The sequence below is a fragment of the Struthio camelus genome, chromosome 5, assembly GCF_040807025.1.
Source record: "Struthio camelus isolate bStrCam1 chromosome 5, bStrCam1.hap1, whole genome shotgun sequence".
In the NCBI taxonomy this organism is placed as follows: domain Eukaryota; kingdom Metazoa; phylum Chordata; class Aves; order Struthioniformes; family Struthionidae; genus Struthio; species Struthio camelus.
In genome coordinates, this window is record NC_090946.1 from 20,432,126 (window position 1) to 20,458,957 (window position 26,832).

At 38.8% G+C, this 26,832-nt stretch overlaps 1 protein-coding gene across 1 annotated transcript in view; it reads right to left on the minus strand.

Annotated features, from left to right (window-relative positions):
• Window positions 1–26,063, minus strand: part of OTOG (otogelin) — a 112,795-nt gene extending 86,732 nt beyond the window's left edge. The window contains exons 1-14 of the mRNA XM_068944908.1: window positions 25,982–26,063; window positions 25,821–25,903; window positions 22,154–22,244; window positions 13,697–13,789; window positions 13,326–13,480; window positions 12,840–12,958; window positions 12,221–12,426; window positions 10,430–10,560; window positions 9,442–9,548; window positions 8,413–8,522; window positions 7,404–7,529; window positions 6,225–6,333; window positions 5,284–5,330; window positions 4,195–4,340 (exon numbers count right to left, since the gene is read on the minus strand). Of these exons, the coding sequence (XP_068801009.1) occupies window positions 4,195–4,340; window positions 5,284–5,330; window positions 6,225–6,333; window positions 7,404–7,529; window positions 8,413–8,522; window positions 9,442–9,548; window positions 10,430–10,560; window positions 12,221–12,426; window positions 12,840–12,958; window positions 13,326–13,480; window positions 13,697–13,789; window positions 22,154–22,244; window positions 25,821–25,903; window positions 25,982–26,033 (1,575 nt within the window). The 5' untranslated portion in view covers window positions 26,034–26,063. The remainder of the gene's footprint in view (window positions 1–4,194; window positions 4,341–5,283; window positions 5,331–6,224; window positions 6,334–7,403; window positions 7,530–8,412; window positions 8,523–9,441; window positions 9,549–10,429; window positions 10,561–12,220; window positions 12,427–12,839; window positions 12,959–13,325; window positions 13,481–13,696; window positions 13,790–22,153; window positions 22,245–25,820; window positions 25,904–25,981) is intronic.
• Window positions 26,064–26,832: the final 769 nt, after the last annotated feature.

The following is a 26,832-nucleotide window of genomic DNA, read 5'->3' on the forward strand; positions in this document are numbered from 1 at the left end:
TACAAAAATAATGAAGAAATTTCATCAGCTCAGCCAGCTCTCCTGGACTGATGAAGACATCTGCAGTTTGAAGCTGTGCCCTTGAAGCTCATCTTGTCATCTTGCCTCTTCACTAGGAAATTGGTTATCTGTACACATCATTCAGTAACGGTCGATATGCATTCAGAATTTTGCCCACCTTTTCAGAAGCTGAAAATAAAACCTACCTGTCCTCCACACGGCAGACTAGAGCCAAGAGGACAAACATCCATAGTATATACATTCATTACACAATATTGACAAAAGCTTTATTATTCCTTCACACAGAAACTAAAGAAATTCTGCCTGACAATTACTCTCTGTTCCAAAGAACTGTTTCTTTCCCAGCACTGACCCTGCCAACTTTCAGCAGGTGTTTTCACAGGAATGACCATTTCTCTCACTAGACATTTAACAACAATTCCTATATTCAGAAGACACTCTCATCATACAAACTACAAAGCTAGGGAGGCTGTCATCTGAAACTCAGATAAGGTTAAGCTGTGCTGATCACTTGGCTGATTCTCCTTCCAAGAAGTGCTTAAACAAAATTTCACATCATTTTGAAATCACTTGTTGCCTGATGACTGTTTATGTCACCAGCTCTAAGGCACTAGATGACTGGCTTCTTTGTGACTGAAAGAGCTAAGATCTCCTCAGGTATTTTCTTTCTACCTTTTTTTCATCTTCTTGAATGTGATGGGACTGATCAGTTAAAAGGAAAAAAAAAAAGTCAGAATTTTAAAAAAAGGCGCACAGAATTCTCAAACGACCGAGAAACATGAGATTGTGCACTACAGATCTTTTAGCTTTCCATTTCAATTCATTAATTTTTATAAATGGAAAGAATATACTGGATATAGAGATCTGTAAAGCACTTCCTCTGCCACGTGGTACCAGCTACTTGTTAGATGCCTGAATACCTGCTTTGAAGCCCCACATCCTTGTGCTATAGTACCCCCACATCCTTGTGCTATAGTACACACAAACTGTTCTTGCTGTCCTCTCACGATTTTTACATCAATAATTAGATTCACGGAGCTTAACCCTGGCGTGCACCACATAAGCCTCTGTTCATCCACCCGGCTGTTAACTTCAAAATGATTCACTCAAAGTTCTGTTACAGTTTATACCTTTTAGGGGCTCTGACCTGGCTAACTCAGTTAAAGGCTAAATCAAGCGTGAAGCCCAACAGGTAGCAAAAGCCAGGTGAAGTTGTTTTGTCATGCGCAACCCACCTGGACAAAGAGACACGTTAAGTAAAGTCCCTAAGTCAAGATCAAGAAGATGATGCAAGAACTAGGTTCTTTGCAGTCTCAGGAGTGCTACAGAAGGCCAACTAATTCGTCTGTTACTGTCCCCAACAAAAGCATCACCTAAAGCATCAACTAAAGGACAATCCAAATTTCTGTGCATTTTGCACAAGGATAAGCGTTCTGTAATGTAAGAGTGAGTGAGACCTACAATACAGCTCTCGCACGTTATCACAGCATATACTTCTTCAAGACCTCTGCTGTCCGCTGGTGGAATTTTTAATACAATCAGGCTGAAAGGCTGGACTTCTGGAAGTAGCGAATCATACCTCCACTTTTGTTTGGTAAATGAGCTACTAATAACGTTTCCTCAAGAGATCCTATCTTGCTGATCTTCAGCTATATAGTACAGGACACAGCATCCACACATTACCAACTTTTCCAAGCTTCACGGACCCTGCAAAGTGGGAAGAAAATTATGCTGGTGTAACAGATTGTGTAGTCTTGAGTGCCTATGTTTCTGTTTTGTTTTACAGCTTTTTCTTCCAGACTGTGATACTGACTTAAGCAACTCCTCATGACGCCAAGGTTAGCATGGAATTAAGCCACGTAAAATCATTAAGATTTGAATAAGCTAAACTGAAACGTGCACTTCAAGTGGGAATTGTAGTAACTATCAGTTAGACAGTGCCTTGAAGAAGTCTCAGTTTTCCTGTGAATAGGAAACGCAAGTAGGACGATCAGGTTCTTCCCAACCCATGGCATCTCACAGTCAGAGGCTAAACCTTGAACTTTTTAAAATGCGCACATACTTATCCAGATCTCATTTCACAGCCCCCACTATACGTTTTCTATCTCAAAGAGATAGCGTGTAAAACAGCAACTGTACTCACAATACAGGTATCAGATTTTTCAGTGCTGGTAACCTCTCCTATGCCCAGTCACTCTTGCCTCACCTGATGTTTAGATACACTTTGGCTAGCAATCACAGGACCCTGGGCATTTCCTTGCTGGTCATCCAGTTGGAAATATTTGGTCTCCATCCAGTTAAGTTATTTTTCTTACTTCTCATATAACTTCTATCACTAAGATGAGAAGGGGACTCCAGGCAATCAGCCTCTTGTGTCTTCTCTGGACTGCAAATAAACCATCAATTCTAATATAATAAATTTGTTAATCATATTTTCATATCACTTCCTTCCGCTTAGAGAAGGTCTTCTCTGCCATACAGAGAAGTAATTGTGCACAAGGATGTAGAGACTTTACTGAAATATGCCCTTCTACAACATGGCTTGAGAACCTTACATTTATATCAGCGTTTTTCTTCCCAAGAAAGTCTGAACTGCATTAGCAATATAAGCCACAGAGAAGAACAAATGCAATCATTAATATAATAGCAGGACTTAACTAGAAATGCACATCTGTTTAATCTACTAGACAGTAAAGGAAGAATACTGTAATCAAGTGTAACTACAGTTACCTCCACAAAAATGAACAGTAACACCTCTAAATCTGGTTTCACCTAAAGTACATAATTGCAAAAACACACTTGTCACATTAAGAACTGAAATTTGGGCCTAACATATTGCAGATGCTCTAGAAACAGAAAGCAAATAATAACAAAGCATATTTAAGTCTATAAACAGTTCATATCTGTACAGTTGCTCTCAGGTTAAAATCATTACACGATATCAAAATCGGAGCCAGAACGCAAACCTGACCAAGACATCAAGTTTAACACCTTACTCTTAGAATACAGGGCCAGCAGCTTAGTCTTTGGCCTTATCTGAAAACTGGCATCAGTAGCAGCATTATGACCCTAAGATGACAATATTGGAGCACGAGCTGAACAAAACGTTGGCCAAGTTCTGCCTTTCCAAGCACATACAGAATGAAGTCAGTCATATATACAATGAATTTAGAGAGAAAAGCTTGAAACCAGAGAACAGTTCAACCACACTTCTCACAGCACTTACGTACACCTAAGACCTGTTCTAAAGTGCCATAACTCTCAAAATTAAGACGTAACAAAATCACAGTAAGACTAAAATGCTGTAGCTGCTCTAATCATCAGAACTGTATTAATAGCACATAAACCAGCAAAAATCTTATCCAGTGTTCCTTACCTCACACGAATAGCATTACAACTTCTTTAATACATGTTCATAAAAACACAAGGAAGGAGAATGAGGTCTTTGCAATAAAGCAGACAAACTATTTGGTGAGTTCTGTGTACGTTATCAGACACTTGCAAATATAAAGTAGGAGCATCATTAGTATCAGCTGCGTATAAGCACATGCACATATATGCTTGGCTGAAATGAGCTGTACAGAGTAACAACTTACAGCATTAAACAGATGCATACACATACCAAATCTGAGATAGATCCAAAAGCTACCCAAAGTCTTCCAGGTCAACATAAATAAAAGTGAATTTCAAGCTGCAAGAACAAAGCCAAAAGAGAAATCTACACTCGAGGCACAAAAAAGTCATTCTTCCTTCAAGCAGTAATAAGCAGTAGGCTTATTATTTGCTGGCTGCAAATCCACAAAGACATACTCAGAGAGCTCAAGAAAACCAGCCATCGTCCAGGATTTCTTTCAAGGACCACCATACGCTATTGAACAACCTCATTGTACACTGAGTTAGAAGGCTAGAGCATAATCTTTCCTATTTATTGCAAAAAAAAAAAAAAAAAAAAAGAGAGAGAGAGAGAGACTTATGCACAGGTTTCCTTTGCAACTGTTGTTGTTAGACTATTCTAAGAGGAAAGAAAATTGTCGCTACTGATTAATTTTAATATATTGAATTGCAAATAGTTTTGAGGGGGTTTTTTTGGTGGGGAGGAGGGGACAGGGTTTGACCTGTCCAACACAGCTTCACTTCAGGATATGAACATAATACAAAAGCTTTAAACTTTACCTGTCCACATGGAGCATTTTGCAAGGATACAGTAAACTCTGCAGATGTAAGGCTTTTCGCTAGAATATATTGGCAGGTAGCTTGGAAAGTGTACTTGCGCCCATCAAAGGTCGTGAAATGAATGTCTCCTGAAACTGAGCATTCAGCTGACAAATACAACAAAAAACAGATTTAAGTATTTAAGCAGAAAATATCGCATCCGCTTGACAGTTATCACTGCTGAAGACTTCATATCCTCTGACAAATACAATTAAGGTTTCAGATCGTATCATACCCATCTATGGAACTGTCCAGGTGTTAGGAACTTAATTAGGAACTGAATCCTATCCTTGCTTTTGCGGTGGAGCTCCTATTTGATGCCAGGCCAGGATACTTAAAACATTTTCCCCCCCTCACAGGAGGGAATAATTTGGGTGCTCCTCAAATTTTGACATGTGAGGATCTAAAGAGTGATTTGCAGAAATATTAAGAACTTACACAGTAATTATTATCATTGAAATAAGGGCTTGAAACAATCAACTGCTACATAAACCATGAGGCCATGGGTACCTCTAACATGCAAAATCCTTTGGATATTAACCTCTCTGTAGCTTAGTTGCCCACTTAAAGCGAAAATAGTAACGCTCCTCATTCCACAGGCTTGCTGTGAGAATAGTTAACTACTATTTGTGTAATAGTTAGATACCACATAGCTAACATAAGATATTGTGAGGGAAAAAACCGCTAATCGTGCCTGTAGAAACTCTTCCATAATACATATTTAAGTCTGTCAAGAGAAGATTGTATAGGAAAGCTAAGTTGGATGACAGGCATAGCCAAGTAGTGCCATCTATCAGAAACACTGCAGTGACCTACTGGGAGAGGCAATACTGAGCTCAGCTGGAAAAGGCAGGTGGCTGTTATTCAGATCACTTTAATATTTAGTCCAATGTGTATAAATGCTTTCATATAAATACAAGCAAAAAAGCGAAACTATATAATGAAAAAAATCATGTTTAAGAGCAATGTTCTATCCTAATTAGCAAAAAACAAACACACACATAGTTACTAAAAATCTGCAAGTATCCAACACCTGTTCTTTTCACATACCTGGACACGTAAGATTTGTACAAATCCACTTTCCTCCAATGCAAGTGCTGAAATAAAAGTGAAATGCTGTTTTTTGGGGATGTTTTGTTTTGTTTTTTAAGCATATATCCCTCAGTTCTTCCTGGTTTCCTACTCCATGAAGAAAGCACGAATGCCTTATGAGTCCCACAAAACGGTAAAGGAGAGCTATTACAATCACGAGAAAGTCTAGAAGACGAGGCAAGGGCTTGTCAGGAGGATATGGCCAGGTGAAGTCTCATCCATATGTCTAATGATACTTCTCTTTTTAGGTCATTGAAAAAAGAAGCCCCCATTTTTAGTTTCATTGTAAAAAGTCAAGGATGATTGATATTAAAAAGAATACATGCATTCAATTTGAATGAAATTACTTCAAAAAATGGAATGGCTGTGGGGAAAAACAGGGTTGTATGTCTGCAAACTCATCCATTTTCTCCAAGTTGATCCAATAAAAGGTATTATCTCTTTCTATAAACCTTGGTAGCTGTAGTATAAAATTAACTTAGAAATTCCAAAACCAACTTCATATGACAGTGACATTAGACTCTGTGTCCAAGTGAGACAATACAAACAGAGATGTAAAGTAACGTCAAACTAATTCAGTTTTTAAGGTTTTGAATTCTAGATTGTTTCTAGTTTGAGGCAGAGTTCAAGATGAAAAGAGTACTAAACATTTCAGTTTTCTCTGCAGCATGCGTCTTTTGCTTTTCTTCCCCATTAAAACCGATAGCTCTAACTTCCTTTATCTTTCTGTTAGTTGTAACACGTCCATAGAAGAGCAGTTTTTGTATGTAGCACCAAGTGAAGACTCCTATCAACTTTATTCAATGTTTAATTGAAATACAGGCCTTAAAGGACTTCTTTCTCTGGTGACCACTGAAGGACTAAATCATAGGAACAACACCAAAAGGACATTTACTAACCAGTTATTACACTCCTCATAAACCACAGAGCCCATTTCAAAAAAAATTCCATGGTAGTCACAAGGGCAGTCTGTAGGCTTGACGCACAATTCATTTTCATAAATTAGGCCTTGAAAAAATAAAACAACAAGAAAAAGAAAAGTGAAATATCTTTACAAATGGCTAATGGAGCATCCTGATTAAGAACTATACCTAATAACACCACTAATAGTCAGGTAGCACAATAAAATTGCTGACTATTCAGAAATCCTTTTTCAGAACAAATGTACATTTCAATTATACTGAATAAATTATATTACATGGACCAAGTCCCTAAATTGCCTTCAATACAATAATGATAGTATGAATCACAAATGTTTTACATTTTGAAAAAAAAAAAAAGAACCACACTGCTCTATTCAAGTACCTACAGTATCTCTTATGACACCTTCACAAATCTTTGCCTTGATATTTTAAGGCATCATTTGGTCCTTACTTTACTATGATAGGGTTTTTTTGTTTTTACTTTTTTCATTATTCTATTATTATAGCCAGGACCTAAAAGACATTAACAGCCCCTTAGAGATGAAGTGCAGGACAAAGATGATTACACTCATACTATCAGGGTATGCATAAGAGGCATGGTTTGAAGAGCCACAGCATATCATTCTCTGTTCTCTTTCAGACACAGTTACGTACCCAAGAGAAGGCAGTAACAAGAGGAAAATTAGACAGTAAAGTATCTTTTGCTGAAAAGGGCACAGTTTTCCTTTAAGCCACATCACTACCAGAACCATATAATGGTATAAGAAACATTGGTACAAACTGTTTCTGCCCACAGAAGGAAAAGAAATAATGAGTTTTACTCCTGTCATGCTTTCGAGTACACACCCGGACTTGCAGACATCCTTCAGCAAACACACGAGCAGCAGTCACCAGATTCAGGAGGATAGCTCCGCTATCCACAAGATCACCAACACAGCAAACCACATCTTTGGCTCATAATGTGGCGCTCTACTGCTAGAATGAGGATCTGTGACAAAACCTATTCCTGCATTTTAGATGGAGGAAAGGGCTCTTGCCACTCATGAGGAGAATTAGGTCATTTATCCAGTCTGTTGACAAGGTGGTTATAAAGAGTTTCTGTGGATACCTTAATCTAGGCAGACCACATGTATGTGAACAGTCTGAAAAACTTACCATCTGGACAGTAACATCCATCAATGCAGGGAAGCTCACTGCCAACACACTGTGATTGCTGATGGCACGAAACAGGGCAACAGTCAATGCATTCGCTGTAGGTCAAGTGTTCAGCACAAGTAATCACTACAAAACAGAAACAGGTTGAGAAACAAAGACGTGTTATGATACTACCCCAGGGCATGAATAGTCTGCACATGTTTTTCTCAGGTATTTACTTTTTGGTAAGTCAATTGAGTATTTGGCGTCTACAACCATGAATCAACAGCTTTCATAACAGAAACATTTATATGTATTTCTATATTTATTTTTCTCATTCTTTCTTCCTCTATAGATAAAAACTATGAGGAGAAGGATGCCCATTATAGGTGCATTAAGATTAACAGTCTTCAATTAGATCATGGGAGACTTAGGGAAACATTCTCACAATAAAGTTATTTAAATATCGAGACCAGCATTGGACAGTAGAATATCCATTAACCAAGACTTTTTAGAAACATGCGGGAAATGCTTCTGTCAGGGATGACAAAGCTACTTTTGGTCCTGTGTTACAGTGAGGTGGACAGACTAGATGATCTCTCATGATCTCTTCCAAACCTTCTTTCAGTGACTAAGATGAAGACTTAACTGAATTCAAAGTTGTTTTTACCGCTCATAACACATTTTATGCATCAGAAACCTATGAAGCCTTTGTCAATATTTGAGAGCGCCGTTCTATGAAAAACAAGACGGTAAATCATCTTAAAGAATCTCTCATGTTTCAGTAAGAAGGTTCTTTAAAACACTGAGCCTATTAAAACGTGCTAAATATACTCAATACAGATTACACATATAAAAAAAGAAATTCAGTAATGTTTATGTAGCGCTGAAGTGAGGCCAGAGTTATACTTGCATTGAGAACTGTTATGAATCCAGAGTAGGAAGAAGAACAAAGAAAAAAAGATATGAAGAACAGTTTTTGAAGTACAGCTACTCAAGAGTATTTCCAAATACAAAAGCATCCGCATACCACACTGTTGAAAGTGCATTCGCCATCCATGAAGTGGTTTTCCTGCTTGGGCACAGGCCCTGGCATATTCAGTTAACGCTCGACACCAAGTTGCATTATCAATTGCTGACCTTATACAAATAAAAATTGACATGATGTTATTTTCATCCTACATTCAAATACTCAGTCACAGCCTCACAAACGCTTCTGCATCATTTCTGTTGTGTACAATCCATGCTGTTTGAATTAACATGAATAAATAGGATTCTAGAATACTGTATTGTTTGATAAGTTAGAAGTCTAAAACGGCTAAGACACTGTTTGAAGACAGCCGATAAATATATTTGCAATCTGACAATGATCTCCTGAATAAATCCATGAAAGCCAGGAGATATACAGTAATACAAAGAGAGATTTGACTAACGGTCTTTAGTTTTACAAAAGGAATTACGTCCTTCAGAAAAGTCACAAGAATAAAGTGCATGACTTCTACCAATGAACAAGAAAAGAAAATCATCTTCTCCCCACCTGCCTTTTACTTTGAATAGTCAGAACCACTTGGACAAGCAGCATACCAGGTTGTGAAATGACAGCATAAATTCAGATAGTTTGCATGCTTACAATCAAATTCCTCTATCTGTTGGATTAACACGTCTTGCAGATGCAGAATTGTTCTATTCATTATTACTTTTCATTAAGATTAAAAATATTAATGATGTTGCACACTCAGCATCAAAACAGATGCCATATGCAAGGGAGGGTCAACTAATGAATTAAGCAAATAACTAGGCCTGATTTTGGTCATCCTTACACCAAAGGAAACAGGAACAACTCCTCAGACATTTCTGGCAGGAAAAGCAGAGAGAAGAAAATACAGACATTTTACTGCATTAAAAGAATTTTAGATACAAACCGATATGCAGAAAAAGAAACATATTAGTTCTGTTAATATTTACACATTAGCACAATTCATTCTCATGGTAGGACAACTTTTTTTTTTTTTTTTTTTTTTGATAAGAGCTTTGGAGTTACCCCAAAACATTCACTTACATGCAAAGATCATTGGTGCAGCTTGCCATAAAAGGAAGAGGACTCACATACTCATGACACTGTTCAAACGGGGGATGTAACAGAACATTACACAGAGTATATGTCCTCTAAAATGAAAGAGATTGCTCTTGTGAAGTTTTTCGAAAAATAAACTTAGGCAGAATAGCATATTGTGCAAAAGCAGAACAGGCACCTCCCAATTTGCGACTAGGAATCCCTTTCCTCTTATTAACTAGAAGCAGTGGCCAGTAACACATTGCTCTTCATCCTACAGTATTCAGAAGATAGAATCCTTTATCCAACATTGTACTGATGGTAATGCAATATAGCCTTACCCCACCCAAAAGAAAAAAAAGGGGCGAGAGAAAGAAAAAAATAAGAGAGAACACCGTTTTGCAGCTAAGCCTGGGTGACCTAAGGTTTTGAACTCATGTTTTAGTACAGTCCTCGTTTTATTTAAATCATATAGTAAAAGGTGTGAGAAATAAAAACATGTCTGGCATCAGCTGTAGCTTCAAAATACTTCATTTCAGGGTTCAATCTTCAAAAATACTACTCTGAAGGAGAAACTATTGCAATTGGGATGGACAAAAGTGGCAATAACTAAATTCCAAACACTGGCAATTGGAATGTGCTCTCAATCCATTTTCATAGGCCTGCTTCCTTGTATCCTTCCTAAGGGAAGGAACAGGAACTAGCTCTAGAATGAGCCCCTACTTTACAACTTTTCACTCATTTAGCCCCAGATTCAGAAACACTCCTTTTGGCTACTTTCCATACAATATAATACGTCAAAAACATCAGGAATTAGATTATAAACATCTATAGAAGAAAAATGGACAAGGGAGCTCTGCTCCAGCTGCCATTTTAATCCCCCTCTCCAAAGGCGAAATGAGAACATCTCCAGCCTCCCTCAAAGCACTAAGACAAATTCTGGCTCTAGTAAGAATCACAGACTGTTGTAATATTCCTCTCATGTTATCCAAACCTGTAGAGATTCATGGCTTTGCGTCAGGCAAGGTGGTTCATTGACAAGAGAATTATCCCAATTAGGTGTTCCTTGTGGAGGATTTTCCTGCCAACTCTCTACGAATTCTGTTACGTCATCTGTCAGTTTTCCTAAACAAGACACACAGACAGTCACACAGTGACTTGGAAGATTAACAACGTTTCCATAGGAGTTTCCAGAGAAACACCTCAATAATCTTAACACGTTAAGCAGAGACAGCTAAACGCTACCCACAACAGATTAAATGAGTCACATGTTAGTCTGAAGACCCTCTGGTCCTTAGAAGGACCAAAGTCCCTTTAAAAGGGAATATTTTAGGAAGGCTTTAGAAAGGTGGAAAGAAGTTAACTCAGTCAGGCGATTTGGCAAGGACGGGCTTTCAGCAGCAGGACTGTGCCTGCTGATGTCCATGAATAAAAGGAAGGAAAGGCGAAATGTAATAGGCTGCATATACATAATTCCAAGCTGCTCCTTTATCTGGAAATCCCCATAGACAGCCTAAAAACAGAGAACGAGAAGGCAGGCACTCCCGGAGCCAGTGCAAGGATGCAGAACGACTGCCCATATTACACAAATATGCAAAATTTTCATGCAAGTAAGAATGCATTTGCTAGCTTTCAAGTAGCTCATAAAGGTGTCAGCTATCATTAAAATGTGGTGACATTGATTACTACTTGGATTTTGCTGTATCTTTATTACTACTACTCCCCGAGCTAGTTGGATATAGCTAGTATGCAGTGAATCTACTGTACTACAATCACAGCTTTATGTGACAGAGATATTCTACGAAAAGCGAGAGGGAAGGGGAAAGCCTCTGAAAGCAATGAGGACAATGAGCTATTGATCTGGGTATTAATATAAGCATTTTCATTTAGCAAGCAAATTATTCAATGGGGTAAGGGCTGATTTCAGTGCAGAGCTGAGGCTTTGTAGAACTGACTAACACAGCTTCGCACTTTGAAGTATAACTCTACAGAAATAGTATCCTCATTTTAAGAATGAGGAACATAGAGGTAAATAGCTTAAAGGAAAGATTTCCAGAAGCTTTTACTCTCTAACTTCAGATATCTTTCAAGAGGCCCAATTCTTTTTATTTTTCTTGATTATTTTCATTCTGTAGAGGTTTTTACTTAGTATCTATTGAAAAATCAAGACTTTTGAAGGTATCTGAAGTTAGGACCCAAAGTACTGGGAGTTCTAGAATCACTGCCACTTCTGAAGTGTTAGCATACATGAAACGCCAGATCATATGAAATTTGGCAGTCTTCATCAATTTACTTATATATGTTAGGGGTGTGTGTATATGTGTGTGTGTATGTGTGTGTGTGTGTGTGTGTGTGTTTCTATATATATATATATAAATAAAATCTCCAGCAGTAGCATATCAGGTTTCCAGAGGCTCCTGTATGAACTTAGTAAGGGAAAAGTGAGTGCTTAAAAGTAGAAGTTTACCTTTCAGGTCCCAGGACTTTGAAGTACAAGCATCATTGTAGGTAGCAGACTGAGACAACTATTTGTCATGCTTTTTAAAGATCTCCCTTCTCCAGAGCCCTATCCATACTGACTTCTTAACTAACAATAAAAACTAGCAGAAGCATTTCCACATATTTTCATTGCAAACATCATCCCTCTTAATTGGAATTAGCATTACAGTTAAAAACTACTCTTAGCAAAGTAATGTTTTCAATAGGAAAATCTCTCTGGGGAGGTAAAAAAAAACAAACAAACAAAAAAAACATATTAACATCAGAAAGTATTTTAAATACTCACCATAACTAGTCTCAAGATCATCCTGCAGGACAGCATTATTATTTCCACACAGTCCATGTGTTTTGCCCAGATACTCTGGTGCCATTTTGATATACGCTGCAGACATACCATCCCAAGCCAGAGTGAAAGCATACTGATGTCTGACCAGAAAGTACCCAGCCAGCTTCTGGATGCGTAAACTTCCAATGATATAGGGTAACTGTATTCTGTGAAACGAGCAACAGAGACAGAATCAAAAACAACTTTAAATAAAAAAGCATTAGTATCAAAAAAAAAAAAAAAGTTACTTGGTGATTTAATGGCTTCCTCATACATCTGAAAACCACGGGTATAAACACTGAGCAACTTAACTGCCAAAGATGAAGTTGCAAATACAAACAAAATCAAAGGATGAATGCCAGGAGCTGCATTTCTTAACAAGACTATATACCACTCATTTAGCAATCACCTTCCTCAGATACTTTTTTGTAGATGGGAAGTAGTTAATAAAGCTGTGCTCTGGATACTTTTTTTAAGCTACTAACAAATAAGTGATCTTGTTTGCATTTCTGTTGATCAAAACAATGCCATGATATTAATTTCAGTGCAAAAACAGCATCGTAAGTGTGAAGGCAATTACCCAAAGCCTTTATAGGTGACTTCACTGCTCATCTTTATCTCTTCGCCTCCAGACAAGAATAAACTAATGGATCTTTCACACGAATAAGGAGACGAATGGCATTCTGGATCATTATTGACCTGCCAAATAAAATCACCAGTGTCAAAATTAAGTTTTTAATAACATTCTTAGTATTCCATATACTACACACATGTTGAGAGCGGGATTAAGTAGCGCGGTCCCATTCTTCCCCCCCAAAAAGAAGTACGATTAGTTCTCTTTTTGGAACAGTCTTTTCACAGCAGCAGTAGGATTTGAAAGCACGTACCTCAGTTTACTCCCAGCCATCTACATTTTGGGCCACAGTAACTGGTAGCACACACTACTGCTAGATTACATTCTAGAACCCTGTACTGTAATATCTAGTTATTTTTAATGTCTTAAAATTAATGCATTATTAGCACATCCACCAACAGTAAAAGTGAATGTAAAAGTGCATTCCCCTACCTGTATGGAAAAACTCTGTTCATCTAATTCAGTATGTCTCACAAGGGCATATGTAGATTTCCCAGAAAAATAATAATAGAGTCCATCAAAAGTTTCAAAGTGGTATTGGCCCCATGTTCTGCATATATGATCTCTTTCAGCACCTGTGTTATACACTAATAAAAGGAGAGTCACTTAAGAAGTACTACCTTTTCTGGATTCAATACATAGCTGAATGCAGTAGCATACGTAGTAAATTGTGATATAGCACTACAGGAAAAAAGAAGGGAAGGAAAGTTACTGGTGGATGCAGGCAGAGGGAAGTTGTTCTTGTAGCTGTGGGAACATGAGTACAATCCCAGAAACCTAGTGCGTTTTTCCTCTCTACGCACCTGTCTGGCATCTTGGTCCAGTTGCATTAAATCGACTGCAGTTGCAGAGCTCTCTGTGGATACACTCACCTCCGTTAAAACATGTAAACGAATCTGAGTGGAAAAATAAGGTATATTAAAGATAAATGGTGGTAATTTCCATTCTTAAGACCCAATTCTGCCATTGAATGTAACTCCATGAATGACAAGAGATGTGGGCTGAGCATCTGAAGTCTGTGCGAGTCCAGAAGAATCCTGTAGGCCTCCACAAAGGGCAAACACACTGGAAAAGCCTCACTTCAAGAAATACTACCAGAAGCAGCTAAATCTACTGCACACTTAAAGAATACCAAATCAAAATGGCCTTTTCAGTTGGACGGGTCAAGCTCTGCCACCGTGAGAGCATACTACCCAGGAAGTACAGACTTTCAGATCCCAGCTGTAAATCTTTCAACTGCTCTCCCTCTATCCTGCAACTTTTAAGTATACTAACCACAAGTACTTTCCATAAATGGACAGAGCAGTATTCTGGTTTCCAGTTTGGTAAGATGCAAACATTTAACAGAGGAATGGAAAAAATGGATACTGAAGTGCAGTAAGCCTACTGTACAGAAAACAAGGTCTTTAACTTGCAACGACAGATTTCCTCGCTTGCCCCGTTCCCTTTGGCCCCTTTAAAGTTTGAGTCTCCCTAGAAAAGGATTTACATTTTAGTAATTGTATATTATGCAAAAAAAAAAAAGCCATAGTAGTTGCAGTGCTTGGAGAAAAAAAACCGAGATTGTATTCGTTGTGTGAGAATAAACTACTGCTATTTAAAGACTAGAGGTAGGCATACAAGTTGTTTGGAAGAAACTGCTCGGGGAAGAGGCAAACTGAATCTTCAGCCTTTTCATTTTTCTTATCTTTATTTTTCAAGAACGGTATATTAGCCTTTATATCTAGCCTTTAAATTGCTTAAGTGCTATCCTGAAAAATCAGACTTCACAGAAAAAGACCTTTTCCTTCTACTTCGGTAGGTCCTTTACTTGTAAAATCTCTAATCAGTCAGTGGTGTTACAGTGAAGTCCTGATATACCTAGATTACGTTTAGGCTTTTGAGAAAGCTTCACCAGTATGTTTTGTGACTTTGCTGATCCTGGCAAACTAATGTAAGCTCCACTTCTGACAATCCACACAAATTCCACAATTTAAATTTAATTCTGTTTAAATTCAAACAGAAGCAGAGGGAGGCCTTTCTAGTATGTGAATCCGTGTTTTATGCTTTTATGGGTCACACTTCACCTTCAGCCTCTGCTCTCAATATTGGCATTCACTAAACATATATAGAAAAGTACATATATCACAAGTAGGTTATGAACCACTTCACAGAGCATTTGAAACTTTTCCCTATAATCTGATTATACGGTAACAAATGCTTTCTAGCAAGCCAAGAGATGAACATTGACATCCCTACTGCCATTAAACGATGTTCAATTCTCAATTGCAACAATAGCTACAGCAAAATAAATTAAATTTCAAAGGGATTTTCTTTCTTACCTAACTTTTGTCCCTCTTCTAGCAGCTCATTTTATTGGCGTTTTTCAATATCAATTTCCTACCAACATCTTTTATAGCAAGTAATGAGTTTGTTTTGCCAGCATCAGAGAACTTCAACAGAAACACCATTATAGCAGACAGTGAGTCATACACTCTTATTAGGAGCTTTAAATCCATTAAAATAATTTGTAAGCAGGCGTTTGAAAGCACATTGAGGGTATCCTGTGAGCATGTCCCAGCCAAAAGTAACAGACGTTCTGATAACAATCAGAGACAGCATTTTTAACAATTCGCTGTAAACAACCTCCAGGGTCACTTTAAGCCCCTACTTCAGTTTGGGCAACGTTTTCAAACGCCTCTGAAAAATCTCATACTCACAGTTTGCATGTGTACCTACCACACACAAACCGCCTTTAGATGCAACAACCAGGTTAACTGTGGTCCTGACATGTAATTCACATGCAAGCTCTTAACTTGTCAGAATTTATGGACTGAAGCTTGTTAATATATTAGTAGCCTTTCATGAGGCTACTTCAAAAATAGCTCAAATCTCATCATTAACACTTTCCAATGTGTGATAAACATAGAAGTTTCATGAGGAAAAAGGTCACTTAAGTTTCTTCTGTTCTGCTTTGCGAGATCCTAGCAACTTAAGGAAAAGACTCTGTGCTCACTTGTGCTAGTATAATGTTATAACGAGGAAGATCTCTCAAAAAGCTTATGAACTACCATTATTAAAAAAAAAAGCATGTTCACCCAAATTAGACCATATGATATTACATACTGTCTTCAATTATAGACTTACAGAATAATTCAGTTCCTACAAAATTTGTCAACACAGGATTTTCTTGTTGATATTTCTATGGCCACTTTCATTTGCAAAAACATTAGAAATACTACTTATTTTTATATGAAGACTTACAAAATATTCTCAGCATTTTCATTTTCTTTTCAGTTTCTCCCTCCCTCTACCAAAAAAAAAAAAAAAAAAAAGGCCATGCTGAAAAGAGCAAAGCAGGCAGATAGAGTAAAAGAGAACGTTCCTTTGGCTGGCTAATCCAACTATCCAGCCTGAATTCGTCTCCTGCCTGGCTTGGGTGAGTTCTATTTTAACAATTAAGGGCAAGCACCATGTAGAAAGGCCCCTAGCTATACTTAGAGTGCGCTGTCTAATTTACATACTCACAGGGAGCAATCTTGTCACTAAGGCAAGAGCCACATTCTTCTCATCAAGAGAGGCAGACATTGATCTCTTTCATCTTGAGTATTATGAGACCCATGTAACCTGAGATCAAGTCCGTTCTTTGTTTCTCTAAGATTATGCCCTATTGCCTGTCCAGTTACAATAATCTGCAATTAGACTGCAAGTCATGTTCCTTTTAGCTGTAGAGGAAGTTAGCCCCCCTTTAATGCTGCAGGTTGAATGATTCTACTTTAAGCATGGCTCAGGTAAACCGCTCCAAGCCACATTTCTTCTGATATAGTTTCAACTGATCTGGGGAAACCTGCTATAACTGCGAAGGATCTCTCTTGCTCCCTTTTAGAGGGAAAGGGAGTTAGTCACATTAGAATTCTAAGTCAAATGACCTCCTGCGATGAGCTTTTTCTTCTTTATGAAGTCCTCCTCTGTCCTGTGAATGTATGAGTCCAAGAAAATACAATGAACACAGCTGTTGTCCCTGCTTTTACATCACTGTAGAGTATCTTTCCTTACACTTTGTAGCAGAGTTGTGTGTGCAAAGATTTAGTTATCCTTAACCAGCTAATGAGCTAATAACTCCCTAAATAAACCGACCTATATGATCTCTTTCACAAGCTTAGGTCTCTCCCTGAAGCCCGAGAGGCACTGTATCACCTGCAGGAGGGGAAGAAACATCAAGACTAAAATGAAGGTTAAAATTAAGAAAGACGATTTAAGGATATTGCATCCTTGGTTTACCTGAAAGTGACCTCTATTAAAAAGTCCTTAGCTCCTCTTTTTCCTTTGACATTATGCCAGCTGAGCACGTTGGGCTGAAATCCGAAATTGAAAATCGGTGAGACTTTTCCAGCAAAAAGTGGTACGCCTAAGTAACACGATTCTGCTCGTGTAATGTGAATTCTAACCAGTGATGTCATTACAACCTGCAGGTGACCCTGACAGCATGATCATCGTTGTCATGAAGCAACTTATTTTGAGTCCTCCCTTTACTGAATAGGGTCTCCTGCTCATTATTTACCATGGCCTTTGAAAAAGTGGGGCTGTAATCCAGCCTGCTTGCACTTTATTACAGGTGTTCCTGGAGATCTCTGTCCAAGCTTCACAGAGGTAGCTCTTGTCACTTGCTGAGAAGAGATGCTTGAACAGCATCATGTAAACCTGACAATAGGAAGCTCCGAACTCCATTTTCGGACACAGTCCCCCCAAATCTGGTCGACTTTTCAGCTGTACCTCACTCTAGCTCTGAGCACAAGTTCTGCTGATTTCATATGACAACTATGCAAAGGCATCTTATATCTTTGTCAAAATAAGCATATACTTCGAAATACTATAGTTTACTATGTTTTATGTTTTCATATCTATGATATTGCGCCCACTTAGTTCATTATGCTTTCTTACATTACTGCTTTTCTAATGAAGATTTACGGTCTCTTAAACATTTTTCAATTGCCAATCAACTACTCATCTTAGTTTGCTCACTCATGCCTTGCACTTCTGATTTAGTGACTTGTTTCTTAGGAGGAACAGAGGAATAACATAAAGGGTAAGTTATATAAAGCAAAGCCTTCTCTATGAAATGAGATGTAGTCTTCAATGACTGTATCTACCCTCAGAGCACAAAGACGTAACTGCAGAGAAAGCATGCATTTGCATCCCATATAAAATTTACAGTATTAACTTAGGGAGATACTTAACAAAGTTTCCTTGCACAGAAGTAAAAGTAAGCAAAAACATTCAAGAACATGCCTGACTACTAAAACTACCGTGCACTTTGACTTTTAAATGCTTGGGTGTTTTAAATATCACATCAATCAAGCTGCTCCAACAACTGAATTTTGACCTCATCATTACCATTAAATACTATATTAATTCTTGAAGATTTTTTTTGACTGATGTAGACCTTCATGTGGGTATTTTTCTGTAAAACATTAAGCATTTGCTGGTGTTGAAATTCAGTATTTTGTTACCGCTGTTTCTCAGATATCACGTGAGACCTATTTGTTGAACATAAATCATTGAAGATAGACTTCCTTTCAGGATAACTCATTATTAGGTTATCCTGGACAGAAGAGTGGAGGTATGAAAATTAACTTAGAGGAGTTATCTGAAAGTGATGACGTTTTACTCAAGCTAGGCAGGTAAAAGGTCCAGCTTGTTTCCTCAGTTCTTATGATTCCGCCTATTTACCAACTTTGTCCAAAGTTTCAGAGATCTCGACAGTCATTTGTAGAAACAGACCAAGACTTTTCATGATCTTTTAATAGAGGACACGTTTTAAAAGTTTTATGTAATGGTAGAAAACATTTCCGCCTGGAAGTTACTGAACTACTAGGAAGATCCAGTCTTGTAAATGCTGTAAGCTTTATTCTGGACTGGGAAAGTGGAAAAAAAAAATAAGCAGAAGGGGGCAAGAATTTGCAGGAAGTATTAACTAAATCTATTCCCATTTCATAAAGAATACAAGTTATGCGTATGAATTTAAAATTGAATATTTTAACTTTTGCTGTCTGCATTCTTGACTTTGTATGTTTTGTAACTTTGCGTAATTTCCATTGTGTACATGCTTTAGAAGGCTTTCACATTTCCCTTTGACTACAGGAGAATTAATGCAACAAACCTGAAGTCTCTGTGTACATTTTCTTGCATCGTCTTTTATCCTTCAACTAAGTCTTTGAAACGCCCTTAATCACAATTTTTTTTGTGACATAAAGGTTTCAGCAGGATGCAATACAGCCTTGAAACGAGGACAAAGATCTCATTACAACACGAGGCAAAGTTTTCCTTTTTGAGATTCTTAGGTGAATGAGAAGGATGTAATTTTAATCCTTCACTACTCAAGATACTTCCAGTTAGCTGCAGATTTTCTGCTCTGGCGCATCTCTTGAAATCAATCTTTGAGTGCACATATTGTAAAAGACTCGTTTCTTTACTATAGTAACGGTGACCTATAACATTAAAAGATTCATACTTGCTACTGTGCTTCAATGCAAGAAAGGTCAAAATATTTAACCTCTTAGGTGTTTTCAACAGTAGTTTGAAATAGACTTTCATTAACAATTTGCTTTGCTGATCCCAGACTCTTAATATGCTTTAGGGTTTTTTGTTGGTTTTAAACTTAACATGAAAAACAGATTAGTGTGGAGGGAAGTTAAAAGTTTTAACAGCTATGCAAGCAAGATGTTAACTCTTGTCAATTGCTCTGATGAACATCATCAGAAAAAAAAAAAAATCTCATCTTCATTGGATACAAGAAACTAACACAAGAATTTCTCTCCTGGCATTTATTGGTACTACACTAAGCTTTTTTCTTCCACAGAAATATACTAGACATTAGACTGCTTCCTAAACTGCTTACATTTGAGTAACATAATGCAAAGGTGAAGAGATCTTCTGGGTAATAAATCATGCAGCTTTCGTATGAAAAGCCCACATAAAACATGTTCAATTATACTTACACACGCTGCGTTATTGGAAATGAGGAGAAAAAAGAAAAGATTATTCCAACAAATAGGGACTGCTAGAAGATGAAGTAAGAATTTGTCATAATCAGTTTTTGTCAGGACGTTGGAGAATAATTTTCATAGAGATATCTTGTCACTAGACTTGAGAAAGAAGCTGATAGCTTACCTTACTGTTTTGTTTAAAAATAAAAAATGAATAAATAAATAAATCAACATCTAGTATTTCATTTAACCCCACACCAGTGCAAACCCCAGTTCAGGGATAGAGCTAAGGAATTTTCATCTCCCTTCAGATAAAACAATAGCTTCATTTTGACCTAAGTGTTCAGAATGTGTGTGGCCATAGCACAGCTTTCTTATGAAATGTGGGATAGAGCAGTAGTTTCAGTCACACTCAACACCATGAAAAGAAGGTAGCAGAAACTCCTAAACAGAGAAGAACCGGTTGGGTTTTTTGTTTTCTTTTTAAAAAAAGATGTCTTTCACGCACAGACAACAGGAGCTCAATTTCCCAGAGTTTGCAGGGATTTAAAAAGGGAACTTCAGAGTCTATGTATTCCACCATTTAAAGGATTTAATAATCCTGATTTTATTTGTCTTAAGCACGGAAAGTCATCAGTAATTTCTAAAGTGTCTCTAACAACATTATGTTGCCTAAATAAGCATGCCAGAAGTGGAAAAACCTTATGTAATATTTTGGCCTATAAAAATATGGGATTATGAGAGAGACAACAGTAAGTTTATCCCACTACATCTAAGTAGGGCAACAAAACCTATTTTTGCTATCATAACCACACCCTCCTTTAAAAATCCACATGTGATGAGTTAGCATGAAATACTCGATACCTGTTTCATTCTCCTTCTTTCTAGATTTGCCCTTCCCTTTCTTAAGAAAAATGTAAAAGTTTTTAAAAAGCAGGCCTTCTTAAGAAGTGATAGACTTGCACATAAACCTTTTGCAAGAGTTCTGACAAAGTACCAAAGTATCTAAACAAATCTTTTTGCCAGCTGGTGGTTCTGAAAAAGAACATGAAATCCACTAGGCCCGTTAAAGTACCACTCACTTGGCAAAACCACATACAGGGAACTGAACAATTTTGCATTTAAAATAAGTAACGATTATAGCAACAAATTTCTTAGCATGATTTGTACATCCTTGAAAGCTACTTTATTTGGTAAAGACGATAAACAGATTAAGAAAAGAGCTGCTTCTTGGTCAATGAATAAGTGCAACCCTCAAGAGCAGAGGAAGTTAGATAGGCATCGACTGATGCATTTGTAGAGCAAGTTTATCTCATATAGTGCAAAAGGTTCATATATAATAAGTTTTTATTTGAATAAAATTATACTTCTCCAAACCCTTCTGCCTCTGCATCTGGGATACTTCTCAAAAGCTTCTGAAAACAGTGTTTCAGAGTGTTTATTAGTACAGAAGTCAAAAGCTTTTGGAGATATCACAACTCTAATCACAATCAATAGGAGTACTGTTCACACACTAGCCTTGTATTTTGCTCTATAAAGCTGGGGTGGAGGGGAATGAAAATCCAGAGCACTCACTAGTAGGTAGGCCAAACGTCCAGTTCAACCAATCAGGCTGACTAAAGAGAAACTCAAGGTTTCACAGCACTTCTAACTACAATTATTTTGAATTACTTTATCTATCTCCTTTATACAACACAAGTATAAAATGGGTTCTACAGGAGAGCTAATGCAGATGACTTAACTTTACCTAAAGAAATTTAGAGCCTGCTCGCTTCACTGCTGAAGGTAAGATGGAACTAAAACGTCAAGATGCAAAACTTCAAATTACCTGCCCAGCACTGCCAGTTCATGGCTAAGAGTACCTCATCCTGCTAACCTATGTATGATTACATACACACACAAAGAGTACTCATACATTTCCTCAGGAAAAAAAGTAACCAAAAAAGTCTCCCAGTACATAGCATCTACAGGACAGGTAATTTAACTGCTTCTAGGCATCTAGCCACATCTTTATATCTCAATAAATGATCAGATCGGCCCGTTGAAGGTCCTTTGTCAAAAACAGATTGCAATTAAAGATGGCCTTTCAAATGATCAAAACAGAACTAGGTTTAAGTGTAAAGTTAGTTCAGACCCCATGATTAATTGCCATACACCTATGGCCCTTAGAGACCAATCAAATTAGGCCCCCTCATCTGAAAGTCTACGATAGCTTTTTTTCTTTATAAAACTAATCAAATGATGCAAAAAACAAAGGAAAAAAGTTATTTCAGATAAAAACAATAAATAACTTACTGGATGGTCCACATTTCATACTGTGAAGTCTTCTGTTCTGAGATGAAGATATTGTAGTAGTTGAAGCGTTATAAGCAACCATTCTGAACTCCTTAAAAAAAAAAATCCATTTAAATGGCTATAACCAAGACACTTCACTCACAGAGTAAGAAGAGATTTTTAAATTTATCATTTTTAGTAAGCTCACTGCTCCTTACAGACTTACTAATGACTTGTCAAGAAGCAACACTGCAAAGTAAAAAGTATACAGTCATTCTATATTAAAGACTCCTATAAAAGAGTATCAAAGCACATCACGCCTGAGACAACAGGCGGATTTTAAGCCAGCTAAGCCAGAACACCTCTGAAAATTACAAAATCTGCATATCCAAATACCCTCCTCTGTGCTCTTATCCATACTCCTTTCACTCCAACAATTACAGCCTCTATACCCTGATACAAATACAGCATAATGCTCAGTATAAACAGCCTGCTGTTTTGGAAATTCTTATCATTAGGTTACCATTATTTTAGATGCTTTTATAGTATATGCATGCAGAAATCACTAAATACCACCGTAATTATTAACAGGATGTCCTGAAAATAGGGCATGAATTTATAGCCTTACAAGAATCCAATCCAAAACCCAGTGAAATCAACAGGGGGGGGGGGTCCTTTCCACCAATTTCAATAAAGCCCATATCAGTTACCAAAACATTTCCTACCATCTTCCCCTCTATCTTCTTCAGTTGCTCTAACACTGAAAAAAAGTATTATGACAGCCTACAACTTGAAATCACTTTTGTTCCTTTCTCACAAAGACTACTTCTGCCTTTATCCCCCTAGGTAGGAAGACATCTTGAATTTTCTTATATTAGTTCTCAACACTACGGTGAATTAAACTTTCTCTAATAAATTGCCCTTTGGGATCCCAATGCTTCTAATCTATTTCACCTTGTAAATAAATTCCGTGATGTCATGCTACTTGGACTTCCCCCCCCGCCAAGCACTTCATTCATATTCTCCGTTCTTGCCATAGCCTGCTGTTAATCCAACTTCCACTTCATCCTTTGATCTTCCATCTATCAACGGTGTCAGGATGGCACCATCAGGTTAAAGGCACCATCAGGTTAAAGGTATGATGCGTGAACGTAGGAGTTTTTTTCCTGTCTTCTTGCAAGTGCAAAGTTTTAGCATAGCACTTACAATTTACTACCTTGACTACCCCATTTACAGAGAAATTGAACTATGTACAAACCCTGTTATTTATACACAGAGCTACCGCAGATATCATTTTACAAACTGCTCTTGAAGATGCAGTTTTGAATGTCCAGATTAAAGGAAACTTGTGAACAAAGATAAGCCCGTCTCCAAAGGAGCACTGTAATAAGGGAATGAAATCGGGCAAGACCTGACCATCTCAATCCTGTTTAACATTATTTTCTGTAATGCTTCTTTGAGAGGAAACAGTAACAAAGACGACCAATTACATTCTTGTCTTTATTTTATTCTTGTAATACACGGAGAGTGTTCTCATGCCAGGTCTTGTAGAAAGCATGCTGTAAGGAAATAATATCAATTTTGTGTTTTCAGTGTGCACCAAGCAACCAGGGCTGTAGGACATACTAAGCAGAACCAGCACAGATATACAAAAGTGCTTTAAAGAATTCTTCAGAACTTAAACACTTACATTTCCTTTAAAAACAAGCTAACAGCAAAAGCCAGTTCAGCCTGTACCATCTACCTGAGAAGACAGAAGAGCAGATCCGCTGTGCCAGGTAAAAAAAAATCCTTTGAAATTTTGTCATGACGACTAATTACTAGGCATACCGAGTAATTAATATGCCTTTAATAAAAGTATGTTACAAATCAACTCTGTAAGTCACTATCTTTGTCCTAGAATTAGCTACATCTAAGGTGAGTAATATTTTTCCCTCAAAATAACTTGAGCATTTCATTCCCCCCACACCAAAGACTTACTATAATAAAGTCTTCCCTTATTAGAGAAGAAAAAGTTATTTAGGTAAAAATAATTACGAAGATGATCATAGTTTATTTAGCATAGTAACATACATGTTAAATATTTATTTGCTTTCTCTACCTCTTTCACCTCAGAAAAAGATTCTTAAAAGAGTCACTATATCCTTAAAACAGGCATATCAGTCAGCGGCACATTAGTTTGTAAAGCAGTTTTCATTAGGAAAAATTCAGTGACAAAAATGTTATAATATACAGTGTTAGCTACATTTTGTATGTAAACTGCTACAAATACCTGAGCAAAATTTTTCCTACATAACATTATAAGCAACACCAGCTACACCTGCTTGGTTTTGTCTAAGTACTTGGTTAAATTTATTGCGTTTGACTTTCACGCCCTAGAGCTTTACCATTCAAATCTCTCAGCCCTAGGCAGGATTCCATAAAGCGCGTTTGTAAATTAGCACCTCTTTTCCATGTTCTAAATACTCATCTAGATGTTTGACTGAGAACCGATTTTTTAGAAGCTAAGTCTAACTAAGTCTTAACTAAGCCTGTATGGATGTAACACTCTGCAGAGAGTTTAACTACTGCCTCCATGCAGTAAATTACTTCTTGCTCTTGAGAAGGCCTATTAAAAGCAGGAACACATAACAACGCCTTACGCTTACTTTCAGAGCGTTCAAATAGCGAGCAGCACTACTCTTAACGCTCTCACTACACTTCTCATTTTTAACTAACGCTGATGATTTTTTCCTCTCTTCTAAATATACTTGTTACAAAACACTGTGTTGAAAGATTTACCCTTGGTAACCTAGCACAGAAGGCAACAAATAACTCATTAGCGTCCTGAATTCTTCAAAACTAAAAAAAAAAATCTGATCAACAAGCATTTAGTCTTATCGGTGGTTGGTTTTGTAGTCTTATCGGTGGTTGATTTTGTTACCCGTTTGTAGTAACGCAGCACACCTCTCTCTCCACTGAGCTTCTCCAAGAAACGATGGAGGGAAAGCAGAGGCAGCAGCAGATCTCCCCGGGGAGATGGCAACATGGGCTATGAGGCAAACTTTCCTTTTCCCACCCTCAAACATGGGAGCGGGAACCACCTACCCCAGCTACATCTCAGCAACACTGCACGAACCATACAGCCGGGTTGCCAAGACAGACCACAGCCAAAAATCAGTACCGGGCTGGAGTGATCTCGCTTACTCCGACTGAAAAAGGAGGAGGATATGTTACCTCGCTTACTCCAACTGAAAAATCCAGCAATTACTGCTGGACAGGCCGTAGCAGACCTCCGCTTCCCTTAAAGCGGCAATATTTTGTGCAATAGATAACTATTTCCAGACGGGCTGAAGCTCTAGCTATTTCTCCCTTGGCTACTTAAGCGCTTTAAGCGTGAAGTTTCCTCAACTTAAAACACGCTCGACGCTGTCGGGAGGAGAAGCCCTAGAGGATCACAAAGGGCAAAACCGTCACCAGAAAAGGCTCGAGAGGGGCTCAAGCAAGGCGTCTCAGAAACGCATCCTCGGGATGGAAAACGGGAAGGTCGCCGGGCCGCGTCCGGCAACCGCGGGGCGACGCCTCAGGCCGCCCGGCGCGCGAACGGCCGCCGCCATCGCGCGCCCCAACGGCCGCCATCGCGCGCCCCAACGGCCGCCTCCTGAGGGGGCACCGGCCGCCGGCCGCCCCCCACCCGGCCCTCCCCTACCTGCGCCCCCGCTCTCCGCGGGCCGGGCAGCGGGCGGTCGCCGTCGGCGAGGAGCTGCGCCCTCGCACCCCACGGGTACAGAGCTGAAAGGCAAAAAGGCGACAGGTTAGTGCCGCCGAGACCGCCCGCCCGCCCGCCGCCCGCAGCCCCGCGCGGCTCACCCGGCCGCAGGCAGGCGCACAGCAGCACCCCGAGGAGCAGCCGGGCCTCCATGCGGGCGACAACAGCTTCCCGCGGGGCAGCGGCAGCGGCAGCCGCTACCTGCGCCCCAGGCTCCTGCCCGCCCCGCGGGCGGGGTTTGCCCGGCCCTGCCCGGCCCCCGCCCGCCATCTTGGCACCGCGGCAACCGCTGCAGGTGTCGGCGGGGGGGGGGGGGGGGGGGAGCACTGACTGCGCAGGCTGGTTTTTTGCTTTGATTTTTTTTTAATTTTTTTTTTCACGTTTCTGGCGATTCCGAGGTGTAGGAAGCGTGTGGTTATCGTGGCTTCGCGGTAGGAGTTGAAGCCCTTCTGTGGACTGCAGGGCGCGGCTGTGAGAAGCGTGCAACAAATCACGCTTACGGCCAAAATCTGGGGAATTTCGAGTCGTTCGGTGTTACCAAGCTTCCAGAAAGCTGCCTGCTCGTGGTGAGAAGCCGGCAAATGTTACCAATGTTTAATATGGAGCTTTGGCCCTGAATGCCCTGAAACAAGTGTCAAAACATTAATGATGAAATGAGTAAGATATGAACAGAATGGAGCGTGAGGCTGATATGTATCAATGATTTTCACAGCTTCTGATAACCCTTCCTCTTTGTTGGTACAAACTCACTCCTGAATTTGGAACGCTCTGTGGGCCCTCTTCTATGCGTACTCATCCTTTTTTCTCATGACTTAAGTTTGCTAATGTTGCTACCTCTACGTTATTTTTTTCTTCTTTCCCCTTTTCTCTCCCCTCATCCTATCTCAGTTTCTTTTTTTCTGTGCTTTTCCCTCTCCCATCTGCTGCTGCCTCCCTTCCCATCATTCTTCAG